The sequence below is a fragment of the Haliotis rubra genome, unplaced genomic scaffold (genome assembly GCF_003918875.1).
Source record: "Haliotis rubra isolate DU_JTF1 unplaced genomic scaffold, ASM391887v1 Scf104, whole genome shotgun sequence".
In the NCBI taxonomy this organism is placed as follows: Eukaryota; Metazoa; Mollusca; class Gastropoda; order Lepetellida; family Haliotidae; genus Haliotis; species Haliotis rubra.
The window spans coordinates 1,827,834-1,847,481 of record NW_025764937.1 but is presented as its reverse complement, the minus strand read 5'-3'; the positions used below and the strand labels follow the sequence as shown (position 1 = coordinate 1,847,481).

Genomic DNA, 19,648 nt, shown 5'->3' with positions numbered 1-19,648 from the left:
GACGAGCCAACGCTTTAACCACTAGGCTACCCCACCACTCCCGCATTACTTCCAAGTCAACTAATCCGTGTCGTTTACAATTAATATATAGAGGATATTATATGAGTGTCCATGTAATACTATGTTTACGACACGAGTGCCTAAATATTGGTAGTTCCCGCGCAAGAGCAAGGGATATACCGATATTTAGGCACGAGTGTCGTAAACATAGTATGATATGGGCACGAATATAATATTCTGTTTATTACCGAAGTAGTCAAATTGAGGAAAATAAACCCAAATCTACTTTCAATCATAGGCTGGCTAACCGCTGTTGCCGCATATAGAACGCAACGTCACAGAAGAAATGTGACGTCATAGCATTGTTTATGACGTGACGTCACCATGACAAAGTGATATTTTGCCCTAGAGCATCGTATGAAAAATATTAACGCCGATATTTTCGCCCTCGTAGGTAATAAATAACTGATGATACCACTAGACACGACATATAGCCTTTCAAAATAATATTATAGTGGCATTTTCAAGGCGAAAGAGCTATGCAATATTGCTGACGTTAAAAAATTACAATGGATGTTTCATTGGACTAGTATATGTCCGAGTTGTAAAGCCATCTACTTTGTCAATAGTGTGGAGGTATTCTCTGATATGTATGTTTGGTCGAAAATGAAATTTGGGAACCGCATAAATTACAACTAATTATGCAATCTAAATGTAGGACTCGATAAATAAGGAGACTATAGTTTCAAAGTCAGCAAAGACAATGTGTGAGGCCAGTTTCCGTTGAAATATTTCCGTGAAACTGTTGGTGGGCATGAGCTGGCTTTATGTCAATTCATGGAGAATTATCCAATTAACAAAACATATATCCATTTCTAGGTTTTCATTAGAAATGTGGCTTTATTCAATGTCGACACGTGTTGAATGATGTTTGTTTCATGGTGGGTGTGGCTCCATTTAATGCCGAAATGTGTTGAATGATGTTTCACCATACAAAATGACTGTATTACCCAAGTTTACTAACATTAGGGAATATACGTTTCATCCGGCGGCCATATGAACAACGTTTAAAATCTACGTATCATCTGGCTGTCAGATTTACACACGTTTAAAGGGGTGTTAAAATAAATGAACACTCAAGTCTGTATTTACTTGTATTTCACAGGTGTGTAAATCTGGCCATTATTTTCATGTGTTTTCTAGCATGTGTAACGTATGTAAATGCTGTGATTGTAGGACATGCATTTCCATACCTTTGAAATCTCGTATGACCAGGGTTAGGTTTGTCATATATTTAGTACACGCGTAAATGGTTTGTAATGGGTAAATATAGTGTTACAAGATTAACACTACTTTAACATGTATTTCAATGGTTCTGTAATGTAACTTTCACATAGGGTTCGTTAGCGCGTCGGACCACGCCATAATGCACGCAGATCATTAGAAACACATGGCGAAGTGATACCCATGACTGAGCACCACTATTAACGTGCCTGCCTTTCTTGACATACACATGATGTCTGTTTAAAAGGTTACATTATTGGGTCTATGGGCCGGAGCGATATGCATGTTAGGGAGTGTGTGTGTGCATGTGTGTGAGAGGGAGAGGGTGTAGGATGGGGTAGGCCTAGGGTGGGGTGGTGGCGGTGGGGTACTGATAAGCCTTTCTGATCAGTAGGTAATACCGTTTATACTTTTTTGTAATGGAAATTACATTATAGTTTAAATAATTGACCTTAGGTACACTGCTTATATATGACATACAAGGAGAGACAGCTTATTGCAATAAAACACAGACAGGTGTGTTCACATAGCTGCACAAATTTCATTATCTACACTTTCGAAAAAGATGATTACAATGTATTATTGATGTGAAGTCCTGTTTTAAATGTGTAAATATGCACATACTTGGTATTAGAGCTGTGCTTCGTAGTCTAAGTGGAGAGACGATACATTCTGATACCAGTTTAATGAGGCGAGACGATATATCATGAGTGAGTGAGTGAGTTAAAGTTTACAGTCACAGTGGCAGTATTTCAGCCATATCGTGATTACAAATAGTTATAAATTCATTAAAACCTGTGTTACTTTCACACACACACACTTAAAGAGCTGTTGATCTCATACAATTTCAGCATTTCATGTTGAAGAAGGTACAGTCAAACATGTTCAGCACACCTTAAAATACATTTGAAACTGAAGTTTCCTTTGGGAAGTTGTGTTTCCACACCAATTCTTTCACAAACAATTCAATGTAATTTATATCAGAATTCAGAATCACTGAAAAAAACTTTTAAGTCTGCTGTCTAAATTTATCTTATCTTTGTTCTCTTTCTTAACAAAGCTAAGACATCATTCATAGTTGTGAATAAATGGTGTTATTTGTCAAACAACTAAAACATATGTCAATTGCTTGAAGACAAGTATTGTACAGTTCACAGAGTTTGAAAAATGTTCACACTCTATCACTTCTACACCAACTACTTTGTTCATGTAACAGATACAAACAAATATTCCTACTGTCCAACCAACATTAGAATGAGGTGCGCGAAAGACGCGTTTGTTAAAGGAGAGCTGGGAGCGTGTCGTGAACTGATCCACTACCTACTCGAAGTGGGAACAGGTGTGAAAACTTCGGGCACGTGATTTTTGTTATCCTTGCAGTAATCACTTTCTGCGCAATGATTCGGAAATGTCGTGTTTCTGCTCGAGCATGTGTATACTAGTATCTTGTAAAGTGGACTGTTAAAAGAGTATCAAACTCTGCAGGTATTTGAAACTTATCATGTCGCACTCTAAATTGGGTAAACGGGGTCAAGTCATTCATTCACAAACACGTGAGGTTGCCTACAATGTCATTCAGTACATGTGTACTATTTCCGACAGCACACACAGTGCACTCAAAAAAGCCAGCGATGCTACTGGTATATCTGTCAGTACCTTGCGCAAAATAAAGGACGAAGGTAAACAGGGGCGTAGCTACCATTATGAAAAAAAGCCCGGGCTCACACATGATTTTGAAAAGTTGGGCAAGCTCTCAACACTAACTAAATATAAAGCTTTGCAACCTACCGGGCTTACACGAAAAAAAAATTTAAATTCTTTCTTTCTTTCTTTTTCTTTCCTTTCTTTACACTTCGATGTATTAGTTTGAACACTTCGATGTATTAGTTTGGACACTTCGATGTATTAGTTTGAACACTTCGATGTATTAGTTTGAACACTTCGATGTATTAGTTTGAACATTAGTTTGAGAAAAACATTGTCAACGTGCGATGCGTGCACATGATACTTAACACTGACGTAGTTTCATAGGGGTCCTGTTGAACATTATTTTGGTCTGTGTACCTCAATGATAACTGTGCTGAGCTATGACACCTCTGTGAACTGTAGCAATTTAATCAATGTAATGGTATGTTATGGCTTTGCCGGGCTTAACAGAAACCAAGTCAGAATCTCGCTGCTGGAATCAAGAGAGCTACGTGCTGTTGTAAGACCATACCCCTCTTTTTATACCTGAACTGGTATACATTTTCTGGACAAAGAACTAAGTCATATTCAAGGTTGCGGTACACTTTTTCTCATAGCTACATGCACAATTGTCCTAAAGGTGCCTCCACATGACGAATGTGAACCTTGCTCTCTCCTCTCGGTGTTCACATAGTACATTTGTTTGTCACAGGTGCAGTAGTTAAGCTGTCGAATGGTGTTTACAGGTTATTCATTGAAGACAAAAGATGTTGACCAGTCGTTGTCAAGTAAAGATGATAAGTGCTCAGTGTAGGTATTTATGCAATATGGAAATCCGTAATGTATGGTGAATGCAGTGACATAATGGCTATATTGCACCTGCAAGCAGGACCATATGAGTGCAAATAGTATCAACAGGGCACACAAAGGGTCCTGTGTACATTCAACTGACACCTTTCACACCAAAGTGTGACGAAGGTGGGTTACTTAGAAATACTAAGCTGTATACATGGTATACTTTGCTGTACATAACCAACGCATGCATACAAAACATCTGGAGTGACAAACGACTTAGTGAGTGAATACGTAAATACTGCTTAAAGGTGAGTCAGCAGTATTGCAAGTATTTGCTGCTAAGTTTGTAAGAATATATGGCAAAACACTTACTTGTGTATGATTATATCAAAAGTGTGATATTTATTATCCAAAATGTCTTCTGGTGGAACTAAGGAAACATAAACGACCCACTCTACTAAAATTCATTGTGTATGTAGAATATTTGTGCATATAATATATTGTGAAGCGGTTTCAATGGTATGTATGTATGTCCGCCCACGTGTTGGAAAAAACACACTCATACACTCACTTGACTTTCTTTGGAATGTTTGAACAAACACAGCTGTTAACCTTAATGATCTTGAAGAATATCTCATTTGTAATCGGTGTGATGGTCTGAAACTATAATACGATAATGATCACGTGACCAGCTACCTTAAACTCTTTGTGATTTATTTTTTCATTTGTTCGCATAATTGAATACAAGCATATAAAGTAAAGCAAAAAGTGTACATATGCATGATCAAAGTTCATCATTTGGTAGCATGAAGAAATTATAATGCAATAAAGTTATTCAAGTTTGATTACAGATTAAGTCAGAGATTGAAAACTGAGGATAAAGGAACCATTTCTCTGAAAATTATCAAAATTATTGTTCCTTCTGGATATGATTTTTTCAACCGTGTAAGTGTCTTTAAATTTTTTTAAGACATTATTTACTTTGGGAATTCTATTCTTTAAAGTGCAAGTATATATATATGACTTTTAGCATAAAAGATTATATATCTCTAAAGATGCTCACGCCAAAACTGATTTAAATTCTAATCGCAGATAAAAGAATAAGACAATAAATAGTATGCCAAATTATCGTTACCATGACAACCCTGTGACATTTCACCTTATGTAAGAGAGAAATAAATACGATATAAATACGATAGTGTATGTCGTAAATTTCAATAAGTTGCTGCAGCGCTATCCCTAATCACTGGATAAATTATATGTGTGAAGGAGGAGAACCTGCGTCGCTACTTTTCTCAGTAATCTGAATACATGTATGTAGCGTGAAACAAGCAGATACCTATAGAAGAAATTGTTTGCCCTACCTGTAACAACCATGTCCCGTGTCTATAAAGGGGATATAATGTGGGAATGAATGATATGTACTTTTATCTGGGCCCGTTTATGATGATGATACATATTGCGATCTTTCAAAATAATCTCACTGGCTATCAGATTGAGGGTACGTTTCAAACATAACCGGTATTTCTTTTATTGTATTTATACAGAAAAAATTCTTCGAACTTTCTCCATATACGTCCGCCAGATTTCTCTCTTGATCTTCTCAAACGACTGTTGCAAGTTCGAAGAATCCTGGTCAAAGTAAAAAAGTCTTAAGACTATTCCCTACAAATCTGTAACTTACACATTGTACCATAAATGGGTAGAGCTTCCGTTCGGGGGAATATCAGGAAGACAACGATACCATTATCTCCAATGTTGTAGAAAGCACTCCACTTACTTAGGAAAACAATAACCCACTGAGATATTGCATTCTTGCCGGAATCAATATGTTCGGCACCTGTCAGATCTGAACTTGAACATGCGAGGTCTGCGTCTATGTCAGGTTAAAGGTCTGCAAGATGTTTAGCAACACTGGGGCGTAATAGTCATAGGCCTGCTCCAAACAACGGAATATATATCTTGTTAGAAGGACTTCTCCGACATGGAAAATTGCAGCAATGCAACATCACATTTACTTGTGTGACATTTGCTTTTGGACAGGACAATCAAGACAAATTTCACAAAGGCACAGAGGCCCAACATGCCCATGGTATACTCAAAGAACGCACCCGCCTGTGCCATCCGGACATAATCGCTACACGATAAAAACTATTTTTTGGTGGCGTTATTACAGCAAAGGCTGAGCAGAAGGAGAAATAACATGGTTCAGGCACTGTGAGACTATTAAGAAAGGTCACATGCAGTGCAATAATATTCCAATTATGTACTGCCAAAACTTATTTTACAGTACTGATGCGCGAGCTGAAGAGACTTAAGAAATTACGAGTTGGTTTGTGTAGCGTATTTGGCCGTGCTCAAAGAGAGATAGACTAATGCTTAGTCTCTGAATATATATAATTTTGATAGTAACAAACAAGCCCATTTAAATTGGAAAGGAGCCCCAGGGAGACTAGAGATTCAGGACCTGTGGAAATCTAGACTTGCTTTATTTAGGGCTTTAGCACTGCAGAGAGGGCTTGGCAGCAGGGAATATAATGTGGTTCAGGGACTGTGAGACAGACTACAAGAGAGAGATAAAGTGCTGTTCTGTTGGGACAGCTAGGGACACTGCAAGGACGAAGGGGCAGCTCATCGCCCTTTTGTTCACCACTCACAAGATTTGCCAACACCGCAGACAAAGCGTAACTGATACTGGCAACAAGTGCGAGCGCAGCTTATAAGCCATGTTAGCTTGCGTAATACCGCTTTCTTAGTCAGGCTCTTTTGATGATAAGAATAATGAGGTCACGTGAACGTTGATTTCAAACGTACTAAAATGTGTGAAAATGAAATTACATGAACCAAGTAATTCACATGATGGAAACAAATGATCATCTTGCTTGAGCACAGGTAACATGAAGGTGTATGAACCGTTCATATACATACCCCTGAAATCCGGTATAATACATAAATATGTAATGTGTGTAAACATTTGCACATGTGAAAATTTACAAGTGTTTCCCCACCTTAGTAAATTTACATGTTTCCAACCTGGGTAAACTTAGAACGAAATCGTAATTTCAGCAACCTTTGAAATTCAAAGGAATGCATCGGAAATACTGTCTGATCATGTATTTACTGGGGTATCTGTTTTGCAATTCATGTTTGGAAATACCTGACAATCCGGTCATGGCATACATGAACGAGGTTCTTGTGCATACGAAAATGTACGATGAGCATATGTTTCAAAGGTATAGATTCATATGAAATATATGCCCGAATAAGAAAGTAAGAATATTTATGGATAACAACTTCTTTATTATATATGATGCGACGTTTCGGTATGGATTCTTATACCGTTGTCAAGCAAGAGTGAAGTACTACAGCACAGACCAGGCTTATATACATGAACAGGGATTAAGTAATAACAACATGTAGGACTGAATGAGGGGGATTAACAATAACAACAAGGCACGGTGGCAATAATGTAGTGACAATAGGAAGCCAATGGTGGTTGATGTAAAAAACAAAATATACATGCTGATGAGATTAATTAACAATGATGGCTGAGGTGCTCTAATCTGTTGTTTTTATGAGATCATTGTATGCAGAAGGGATGAGATATCCCTGGTCTCTGTTGATTGAGGGCTTGTGTCTCCGGATTTGAACTGCTTCTGCAAGTTTCCTTTTGGTGAAGTCCTGGTGGTTTTTTGGATAATATGTCCACATTGTCCCAAATTATGTTGTGATTGGGGCAGTTGATGATGTGGTCTGATAATGCCGATTTTCTATCAGATTTAGTGGTAGATGATAAGTGTTCTTTGACCTCCCGGCCCATAAATATCCGAATCAAAGAACACTTATCATCTACCACTAAATCTGATAGAAAATCGGCATTATCAGACCACATCATCAACTGCCCCAATCACAACATAATTTGGGACAATGTGGACATATTATCCAAAAAACCACCAGGACTTCACCAAAAGGAAACTTGCAGAAGCAGTTCAAATCCGGAGACACAAGCCCTCAATCAACAGAGACCAGGGATATCTCATCCCTTCTGCATACAATGATCTCATAAAAACAACAGATTAGAGCACCTCAGCCATCATTGTTAATTAATCTCATCAGCATGTATATTTTGTTTTTTACATCAACCACCATTGGCTTCCTATTGTCACTACATTATTGCCACCGTGCCTTGTTGTTATTGTTAATCCCCCTCATTCAGTCCTACATGTTGTTATTACTTAATCCCTGTTCATGTATATAAGCCTGGTCTGTGCTGTAGTACTTCACTCTTGCTTGACAACGGTATAAGAATCCATACCGAAACGTCGCATCATATATAATAAAGAAGTTGTTATCCATAAATATTCTTACTTTCTTATTAGTCACCAACTTCTAAATGCCAATCAAACAGATTATATGCCCGAAGTTAGGAAATATCTGAAAACATATGTAAATCCGGTCATGGCATGTATTTCCTACTGTATTTACGTTTTTTCAATGGTTTACTATCCGGTTTTTGGTCCTGTGTTTGTGTCATGATGTGTGTGGCTTTATTCAATGTCGACATGTGTTGAATGATGTTTGTTTCATGGTGGGTGTGGCTCCATTCAATGCCGACATGTGTTGAATGATGTTTGTGTCATGATGGAACCAGGAAGTGTGTCATTGCAAGACAATTCTCTCCGGAAGTGTTTGAAGAGCATCTTTAGGTGCTACATAATTATCTTGATTTTAAAACTGCATTTAATTCACACAAATATATACTTCTTTCTTATCATCGATTCCACGTGAATATTGCTTTGTGTTAGCATGAACCACATAAAGAGGACAACATCAACACAACATGCTGGAAACAGTACACAATACCAGTTTGGGGCGGGAGATGTTCGCTATTGTTGCAGGGGGAATAGGAGTAAATGTTGTTGACTACAGCTGTGGTGTTGAATGACAAACAGGTGCGTCCATTGAACACAACCTTCATGTATATTCTACACAGTAACAGCTGGTCGATCACTGAGAAGGTTATTAGAGACAAACATGTTTTGATCGATTTCAATTATTGTGAATTGGATAGATAAATACATATATATGCCCCCTCGGGTGTGTATGTTCACACAATCATTTACATTTCTGGTCACAAATTCTGACATGGAAGCTTTGCATGGGTCCAGAAAACAAATATGGAAAGAATAGTTCTAAACTTTATGTTAAGAATGACGGCTTAAAATATATTTAGGCTACTCCCACTTCGTATCGTCACTACCACATGAGCTCGCATCTATCACTTTGTTCGGTTACCAGGGATGACGTGTTGGCGATGTGCGGTCTGTGTCACGGCCCAGTGCTCATCTTATTTACAAATAATAACACCCAGGTATATTAAACAATTACTGAACGATATATTAATAACCATGTGATAGAATTTGTGCCATATTTCTGACATAACAAATATATAATCACAAATTCCCAATGTTTTATTAATATCTAAAAACTGAATTTGTGATATAAAATATTCACTTTTGGTAAATGTCAAATTAAATGGTTTGCGATGTGTGTAAAAAATGTAAAACAGATCTAAAAAATCCCACCCACCCAAAAAAACCCCAGTGGTTTAGATACTTATCGTGGTGACCGATACCACCCGCAAGAAAAAACAAACAACAAACAAAAACAAATAAAACACAAAAGATAGACATGAAAACTTAATAAAATGAATAGAAAAAGAGAAAAAGAATTATTGACGTTATTCGACAAACTGATATCTAATATTCATCATTATTTTAAGAAATCACAAAATAGATTACATTGATGCGAAAACTTTGATTAAACAACATCACACTATTAGAGACTATGAGATAAATCTGTGAGATAAATTCAAAAGAACAATTTTAGATGTTGCAATTGAAATGCAATGAGACATTTAATTTGTTCGCAAATCAACAGCAGCACTTGCGATAATAAAAACATACAGTGCATGGGCGGATCAAGGAATTTTGAAGGGGGGGTAAGGGGTTCGAACCCCCCATTGCCTCCGCCAACCCCCAAAAAATCTTCAATGTGTCATTTTCAAACGGGAGGTCGAACCCCCCCTGAACCCCCCCTATAGATCCGCCAATGCAGTGTTGTGGGCAGACAAGCATATCACTTGTTTCCGCATACTCGTATTTCAGCCAATCAAGAGCCATTGTTGTATTCACTGCTGAGAGGTAAACATAGACCATGGAACCGGGGACGGTGGATCGAGTTTTGCGAATGATACTCCATTCTTATTTCGTGTTATGTATAATGTCAGTATTATCTGCAGCTGATGATTGTGCCAAGGTTGATTCATGTACATGCAAGACATCAAAACGGACTATCAACCTGCACCCGTTATCAGCAAATCCCGGACCAAGGTAAGGATATAGGACGCACGATCACGTGCTTGAAACTTGTCACGAGACCCGTGGCTTGAGTTTGCAGACGACTATTCTGGCAGCTTACAGAAATCAGTAAACAAAAATAACAGAACTAAGAAACCTTTTATAACAGGTGGCATCATCATTTTACAACTGGAAAAATCATTTGACGAAATAAAGTTGTGTTGCTTATGTACATAACGAAACGGGTTTAGATACTTGAGGCCCTGTTTGGGTTCTGAGGCCATTATGTGATATTTTCAGAATAGTTGTTGTACATGCGGTAACATTACACCTTCGTGGTGACCGATACCACCCTAAGATTCCCCAGCGCTAAGAGGGCCCAGGATAAAACGGCCCCGTGTCATCATGGTTATAATTGCATAAAATCAAAACAACTCTTTAATATCTTTAAATAGCTGAAGGTAGACACCATTTTTAGTCTTGTGACCAAAGTCCAAGAAACATATCTGTCATTCCTTAACACAAGATCTGAGGTACAGCTACATGGTGTGAAAAAACCTCATCTATTATGTCTCATGAGGGAATATTGCTGTTTATTAATTATTTGTTTAGATCATAACATAAGTCAAGCAATAGTTTCTTTCCATTATATATGCAGGATTGTGTGGAAGCTATATCTTGTACTGACTACCGAACAGTTATTGCCGCCGCGAAACAGTTATCGCCAATACATCAGTATCATGCTTGCGCAGTTCCGATTAATTAAGTGTTTGTATTTTCCCCAACAGTATTTGACAACAATAAAGGACAGCCAAGGAAAATGCTTCACAAACATAAGAGAAAAATAAAAGATAAAGTTATGAACCCTATAGTTGTTTTTAACTTAGTGGGGGGTGGGGTGGGGTGGGGGAGGTTATGTGACATGATCTATATAATAGCAAGTTTAGTTCACAAAGTCCTTAATAGTTTCATTCCCTATCAATCTACTGTAAAAATAACACTCAACTAGTCACACATATCAATTATTCAAGGTTACTTTATGATATATATATATATTATTTCACAAATTCAGAAATGGTGATAACTGCAGGTAGTTGTGAGAACAGGTGTATTTATACTGACATGATTCCCTTCCGCCGCGTTATATAAAATGATGATCGGCGGCAGTGAACGGACTGGACACATCGGTGAATAGCTAATTACGTATCATAATTAATTCTTTTTCATTAAATTGACAACAGTGGAGTAATTTTGTAAATACCACTAAAATATGGCGATAACTGTTCAGCAGCCAGTATATGAATTGTTAATATTATGATGCAAGAGTAGTTCGAGTTGTGTGAGACAACTGACTGACTGTCGCTTCACAGATCTTGTGCACCTCTGCAATCCTTAGGGTTTGGGTTAGGTTACACCAACCTCAGTCATTAGCCCTTGTATCCCATTCCAATATCTGGTGTCCCCCGCGATATTGCTGGAATATTGCTAAAAGCGCTTAAAACTAAACTCAGTCAGTCAGTCCCATTCCAATGAAGCACCCGTCAGCGATCCTTAATGTTCGGACCGCCTCCAGTTTGATGGTTGAAGCGTCCGTCATACCAAAGAAGGTGTTTCGATCTAACCAGCGTCATACCAAAAGGCGTTGTTTGGTACTCGTTGGTCCCTGCCTGGCTCTCGGCATTAATGGGTACAACAAGGACTGGTCGGCTCTGAGTCAGTATAATGTGTCTGAGTGGGGTATTCATGCTTCACTGCGGCATGGTATCTCAGTGGGCTAGCACTATAAAACAAGCTTAAGTGTGGGCTAGTACAAGCAGCCGCACATACACATACACACGCATGCACGTCATCATGTGAGCGAAATATTCTCAAGCCCGACGTAAAACCCAATTTCACCTTACCTCACCTTAATGTTCGGCACCACTAGCCAGTCAAACACCCATCGTAGACTGAACAACTCACAAACACACATGCACACAAAATATGTGCAGTGTAAGTGCATTTATCATGAACACCAGCAAGTTGCGACCCGTGAAGGTCCGGGTTAGAATAATGATCTTCAGTAACCCATGCTTGTCGTAAGAGGTGACTAACGAGATCGGGTGGTCAGGCTCTCTGACTTCGTTGACACATGTCATCTGTTCCCAATTGCGTAGATCAATGCTCATGCTGTTGATCACTGGATTGTCTGGTCCAGACTTGATTATTTACAGACCGCCGCTGTATAGCTGGAATATTGCTGAGTGCGGCGTAAAACTAAGCTTACTCACTCACTCCAGCAAGTTGCACCCCTACCTCGTCACTGTTGAAGCAACATGTGCTGTGTCACGCCCAGTGACAGCAGAACAAGGTAGGTCAGATGGCTGCTGAGTGTGTTTTACGTTGTGTTTTCTCTCTCTTATTCTATGTGGTCAGTACTCCTTGCCTACGTGTTCTGTAAAAGGTTCCTGGCCTGGCCTGGTGTTCCAATTTCCTTAATTATAGACACAACACAAGAAAATGAAGTTTCCATTCATTTTATTAAGGCCTAAAAATAAAATGTTGTGGTTCTGATTACCTGACCGACCCTTGAATTCTGGTGCAGACCCTATTATTTTTTTAAGCGGTATGAATAAAATAAGCTTTCAGATACCATTGTTTTTTCCTGGCCCGATGGACATCGGTCATTCTGACAGTGAAAGCTGACATGATGGCCCCTAGCTTGATTGAATATACTATTACACATTGATAAATGCGGGTGGGCGAGCTGGCTAAGGCGCCAGGCTAGTGATCCAGCGAGGTTGAGGTGTCGGGATCGAGCCCATCTGTGACCGGGTGTAAAAACCTTGGAGCCAACTTTGTGTGCAGACTCTTTCCATGTTGTCACAACCCCTAGTGTACAGTACACAACCCTGTGCACTTAAAAGAACCCACGAATCCGTTAGTATATGACCAGATGGTGGCGACATGAATACGTGCAAACACCTAGTTGCGGGTACAGCAGCATGCAGTAAACTTGGACTAAGTACTGTGACTATGAGTCCCACTCAACCCAGCTGTGAATGGGTACCTCGTGAGAATGGGAAAGCCACATTAACTTGGTGCACCTAGTGGCTGCAATAGTTGTATACTCCCCAAGGAGTTGAGATTGATAATACAATGTGCCCGTTGAAATTGACATCCAATGATCAAGGGGAAAAAATACCAGCGCCTTGAGCAAGCACTAGTTGCGTGGGTATGTGCGCTGTATAAATATCCTATAATAATAGTAATTATTATTTTGCACTTTACTTCTAAAAAATAAATAAAAAAATCCTACCTCCCTACCCTAAATTTTAAAGGGGTGAAATCGGAACCACAACAATTTTTTTATTTGGCCTAAAGATAAATCATGTAAAAATCAATAAAGGGGCAAGCCTGTACAGGAAAACCTAGAAAACAACTGTACATATTTCTCGACCTCCCCTCCCTACATACTTCCTACCTCTTCAACACCATAAACTTTCTGTTACACCCACCCTGGTAACCTAACATCTGAAATCAAGTATCAACAAAGTACACCTACTTGTTCCTAATCTATTTCTCCCCCTCCCACAACTATCACAAATTTCATCATGTATTCTCCCAAAATAAATGTAACTTGAACTGGAAACCGTGAAGATGGCTCTGATCCAAGTCGCTTACCCAATGCGGTACGTGACGACGTGATGGTTCCCCACCTTATATGGCAAACATGGGGGCCATGTGACCGGGGAAACACAAATATAGCCAATGTCCATGCTCCTTACACCTCTGCCCCCCAAGATGGCTGAGCATGCAAGAAGCGTGACATTGTCCTGTCTTCCCGGTCACCAGACCCGCATGGGCATAAGCTTCTACAATGTATGACTACACAAATGCCTTACACTACCCACCACTCTGTGATAATTTAACATAATATTTCAATCCCCAAACCCGAGACGCCCAGAGCTGCAACTCTTTCAGCAAGTCAACTTCAATATCTCATGCTTGGTGTAACATCCAATGAAAATGGGATCAGGAGTCACCTCTGAGTTCAGCTTCTGCCAATAGTCATCTTCGGGCCATGTGTGAGTTATCACCTTGGGTTATCAGTCTGTTCCGAACTGATCTTGGTGCTAAAACATTTAGAAACTAGTGTTAAAGTTGGGTAGTTAAGATCACTTCAGTGGGGCAGAGAACCTATCACCTGGTTTACACTGACTTCAAAAAGCCTGAAATTCTGACATTTAGCATAGAAAAGGTCTTAATTACCAGTGTTTTGAAACATGTCAAGTTATGATATTGCAGGAAACTAATATGTAATAAAAAAGACCTTGCAATGACAGTGGGTGTTAATTAATCTCCAAGAAGCAAAACTTTCCCAGTGCAGCTAATGTAGCTAAGAGTTATTTCCCTTCGATGGTCCCACATTTGACCAAGCTTGTGTGTATTCAACTACCTATGTGTTATATGTGTTTTGATAGTTCCATAAAATTGTTGATTGGGCCTTAAACAAATGTTAAAAAGCCCCCAGAAAGACCTTAAATTTGATGGCTGATACCAACTTTTCAGGTTCACCATTTCTGGTAAAAGCAACGACAAGCACTTCTACAATCCATGCAAAGATTTCACAAAGGGAGGTATAACTGGTGTGGTAAGTTGGCTGCAAGTTCGTATTTTGCCTTTATTCTGATTATGATACTGAATGAGTGCTAAGGCTTTATTGTGTACAGGTGTATCTTCCAGTGGTTCCATTTCTTTGTTATTACCATTTATAAAGCAATGACTCCTTAAATTTTACCATGGTAACTAATAAATTTGGAATGCTGTTTAGAATTTTGATAATCCCTTCGGCCTCATAAACTGTTTTGAAATAAGTATGGATGCTGCACAATCAAAACAAAAGAATTGCAAAACAGGTGTAAATATCTTTTTGTAAATATTAGCATCCAGTAATCATTCAGTAATAGTTTATGTCATCATATTCCAATGATGTCGTTGGATGCTCACGATGTCAGTGAGTGAGTGAGTTTGGTTTTACGCCGCATTCAGCAATATTCCAGCTGTAAGGCGGCGGTCTGTAAATAATTGAGTCTGGACCAGACAATCCAACAATCAACAGCATGAGCATCAATCTGCGCAATTTGGAACCGATGACGTGTCAACCAAGTCGGCAAGCCTGACCACCCGATCCCATTAGCCGCCTTTTACGACAAGCATCGGTTACTGTAGATCAATATTTTAACCCGGACCTTCACGGGTCCACAATGTCAGTCGTTGGATTCCAGGTGAAGATAATGTAATAGTGGTCCATAGTTCATTATTAACTGAATGCACTCACATACCTTGAATAATGCTGAGTGGGTATTACATGTTAATGGCAGAACAGCCATTGCTTCAACATGCCAAAGGGTAAGGGACCAACAACCTTTTTAAAATGGGGTCACTTTCTTGTGACGGAATACTTAAAAGGGAGGACCCAGTGAAACTAACACTGACCTTTGCTTTTTTCAGGGTATTACCTTGACTTACGAAATTAGGGTTCCTGTAAACCCCCATGAATACATTTTACGGGTTCTTGCAGATAATATGAAAGTCCTGTAAAGAATTGAAATTGTGTAGTGTATGGTCAGATAATTACTTCAGAGACCTGGAATGAATCAGTGGTCATGTGGAGAGTAGGCATGACTGATGGGTGAAATAACAAACACAGACAACTGCTCTTGATGTGCACTTGGTGATTTCGTGCGTCACTCCAGATGCAGTATTTTGGGTTTCTGTGTCCATTCTCTATATTTGTGTGTACGGGATGCACATGTGTGCGTCACATAAAACTCTATATGTTTGTTCAAGGCTGCCTGATATCATTCTAAGTAAACTTAGGCTCAGTATTAATCGTTACACTGCTATACTGAGTCTAACAAAACCTAGTATAAGGTCGCACATACACACGCATGCACGTAGTCATATGAGCGAAATATTCTCAAGCACAACGTTAAACCCAATTTCACCTCACCTAGTAGAAGGTCGCATCAGCTAACCTTTGAGCGACCTATAACTGTCAAATCAAACACCAGACGGCCGAATGGATTTAACCAATCAGACAATGACTACTTGTTAGGGTTCGGCGGGAGTTACAAAACGTTTTTTTGATTTTTTCTTCCCTGGTCGCCGACACTGATCTATCAACAAACGAAAATCCACATAAAACACAGATATTGGACCTGCAGTATATACGCTTATGGGTTTCTAGTGACATGGTTACTATTTGCTTATATTTTCACAAGATGACATCCTTGAATTTTGACAAAACGGTATTTTCAGCGACTGTTTTCTCATTACGTGTATCACTCGGAAATGATCGTGCGGAAAATAGCATTCGGAATCGTTCGAGTTTTTTAGGTAAAGGTTCAAACGGTATGTGCGAATGTTAACTTTCACGATTTGGTAAGCTGTGTTCTGATTGGTCAGTCCAAAAGGTTAGGTGACGCGATCTTCTACTAGGTTTTGTTAGACTCAGTATAGCAGTGTAACGAATAATGCTGAGCCTAAGTTTACTTAGACTGGCCTGATATGAATCCCTGAACATATTTTGAAAATGCCCTGGCAGCATGACTAAAATTGAAAAAAACATACATACATTGATTCATTTGATGAAAACTGCAATAAATTTGAGCAACTGAAATGATTCAAAAGAGATTTTGAACCCAATCAAACTTTGTCACTCTCATTATCTCACAGGTGAGCATGGGCGTGGCCATTTTGAAAGTTAGAAGCTTAACAGGAAATCTCATTTTGGATGATAACATAGTTTGTTGGCAGGTTTATGGGTCCGGGACAAATATAGCTGAAGTATTCTTGCAGTCATGATAGTGATTAGGAAATCCTGGTCTTAAGGTTGCATTATGTCTACTGATTTATTCATCAATAAACTGAAAGTGTTGTGATGTTTAAAGTTTAATTGGATCATCAAAAGGTATGGGCTCACTTATTTAAACAAAGGCACTTGTACATTATCTGTATGGTGCGCTATGGCCCCTTGAAAAAATTGCATTTCTATCTCTGCTTCAAATTTGCAGCTCCATTTAATCAAATTTATGAGATTGGTACTGAATGGAAGCTGCAGTGACTGAGTAGGTTTGATGGCAGACTTTCTGTGCTGGTGATTTTGTGCCACTTTCTAAAAGGCCATTCTGTTTTCTTGCCTCTAAAACTAAAGCTTTGTTTGGCCTGTAATGCATGAGGTCACAATGTGTAAACATGTAAAGGAAATGTACGTAAGGCCTGCAGTATAATGTTTCACCACAAACAACAAATTTAACAATATCGATGATTCATCCAATAACCGTTAGCTTCTATAAGGACAAATTTTATGGAAGAACAACTTCTTTATTTTCAGGTTTCGATACAGATTCTTGTATCACTGTCAAGCAAGAATGACAAGAATCTGTATCGAAAGATCACATCACCTGAATACAGGAGTTGTTCATCCATAAAGTTTGTCCTTAACTGACTCGCCAACGTGTAAATATGCCGCTCAAGGAAGTTTTCCTCTGGTTCTTCAATCAAATGAGCTTCATACTAACTTTCTGTGTGAGAAGCTCTCTCAAACAGCAGTAGGCTACTATGTCACAAACGACATTACCACATGGTACTCGTTGTTTCCCTGCCTGCTGGGGTGGTGGGGTAGCCAAATGGTTAAAGCGTTAGCTCACCACGCCGAAGACCCGGGTTCGATTCTCCACATGGGTACAATGTGTGAAGCCCATTATTTTTCCTTATCCTGACTCATGCTTAATTGCTTGACTCCTTCCTCTTGCGAACTTAGTGGAACACTTGTATCTCCTATTGAAGCTCCCTTCAATAAAAAAGAGACGTAAAATCACCACTCACCAAGAGTTATCTGTCTGGCCGTTTTGGCGGGAAAGCGGCACCACCGTACTCCCATGCTTCACTCTCTCCTTCTTCGCCCTAGTGAGCGGTTGGGAGAGCGCCTGTGTCTCCTATACGGCACTATCTCCTTTTATTACTTAGTTATTGCCCTCTATTTTACTTTTATAGAGGTGTAGGAAGTTTCTTACAACAATATGGGTTAAAACTTATTCGTATTTTGCACTGTTTATTCACGGTTTGTCCGTGTTTGTTCAGTTGTTTACATTTCATGAAAACCTATTTTCGTTGTAGGTTTAGGTTCGCTGCTGCAAACCCGCATTGACTGTGCCCTAGCTACACAAAAACATGTACTTCCAGCTATCGATGTAATCTTTATCAGCATTTAACAGGATTCAATTTAATAAATAATTTTCTCTGTACTTAGACGTATTTACCGACAATCCAGGTGACTTTACAAGTCATGGATAAACTGGCTGGAGTCCCTCACGAAGCTGTCTACTGCTGTCAGGCGACTTACTACCATCCAGTGACCTGCCGGAGATGTCCTCGGAGGATGGGCGTGGGATGTTGTCCGCCATTACTTGAAGAAGTTGGCTTCTACATCGACAACCCTCAACGCGCCAGATGTAGAAGAAGAAGCCATCCTCTACGCAGAATGAAGCCTCACACCCTAAGGCGCTAGCAGCTCTCGGGGACTTCTGCGCGAGACTACAGGGACCTTCGGCGACATCGGTCCGATGGAAGTGAGATGACTTCATGATGAGCCGCTGCTGATCATCCCAGAGATACAGCACGCAGTCTGAGGGCGGCAGATGGCGCGATCCCTGGACCATATTGCTATCAGCGCCAGAGGGCAGCTCTACAATCATCGCCAGAGCCATTTAATAAGAAAAGAAGCCATCCTCTACCCAGAGAAGGCTACACACCCCTAAGATGACGACCAACTCTACGGGGATGTCTGAGCAGACTAGAAGGACTTTCTCGGCCGAGATTGTCCCGATGACGGAACGAGGACTCTATGATGAGCCGCCGCTCATCATCCCCGAGATACATCACCGGTAGAAGCGGGCCTCAGCAACGGTAACGTCAGCGCAGTTGTCTACGCAGTCCGAGGTATCTACACTGACGGCAGATGAGCGATCCCTGGGCTATATCGCTACCAATGCGGAGTGGGCAGCTCATCTCTCACCGCAGACATTCAACCCGGGAGACTTCATGCAGCAGTTCTCACAGCAGATCCTGGAGATGATGGAGAGGCGCTTCACACTGGAAAGGGCATCGCATGATCAACAACCAGCCCGCAGAACGGACCCGGACCTTCGCGAAGGTTCCAACGCAGACGATGCTTCAGAGAGGCATTCCAGCTACGTGACGACCGGGAACAGATCTACGCTTCCGGACGTCAACCAGCCTGCACGAAGGATGACACGCCTATCCCACGCCTACCACCAGTTGCCGAATGAGCTGATCAGCATTCGCGAAGGCACGTGCGAAGGACTTCGGACACAGCCTCAAAGACATCTTCAACATCGCATAGATCGTCGAGGGATTCACCGAGGCATTCGCGAACCAAGAGACGCTCACCTCCACGCAGGTCGCCTTACAGACGCAGTTCACCGGGCTCCTCTCCAAACCGATCTACACGCAGGACT

General features: G+C 40.1%; 1 protein-coding gene across 2 annotated transcripts in view; it reads left to right on the top strand.

The window, feature by feature from the left end:
* LOC124274270 (cation-dependent mannose-6-phosphate receptor-like) overlaps nt 1-19,648 on the top strand; it is a 55,290-nt gene that overhangs the window by 20,262 nt on the left and 15,380 nt on the right. Inside the window, exons 1-2 of one of the 2 annotated variants that reach the window (XM_046709621.1) lie at nt 9,930-10,157; nt 14,676-14,757. The exons of the other annotated variant lie outside the window; for it this stretch is intronic. Coding sequence (XP_046565577.1) covers nt 9,982-10,157; nt 14,676-14,757 — 258 coding nt within the window. The 5' untranslated portion in view covers nt 9,930-9,981. Of the gene's footprint in view, nt 1-9,929; nt 10,158-14,675; nt 14,758-19,648 lie in introns of those variants that run through there. 2 annotated transcript variants of the gene reach the window in all.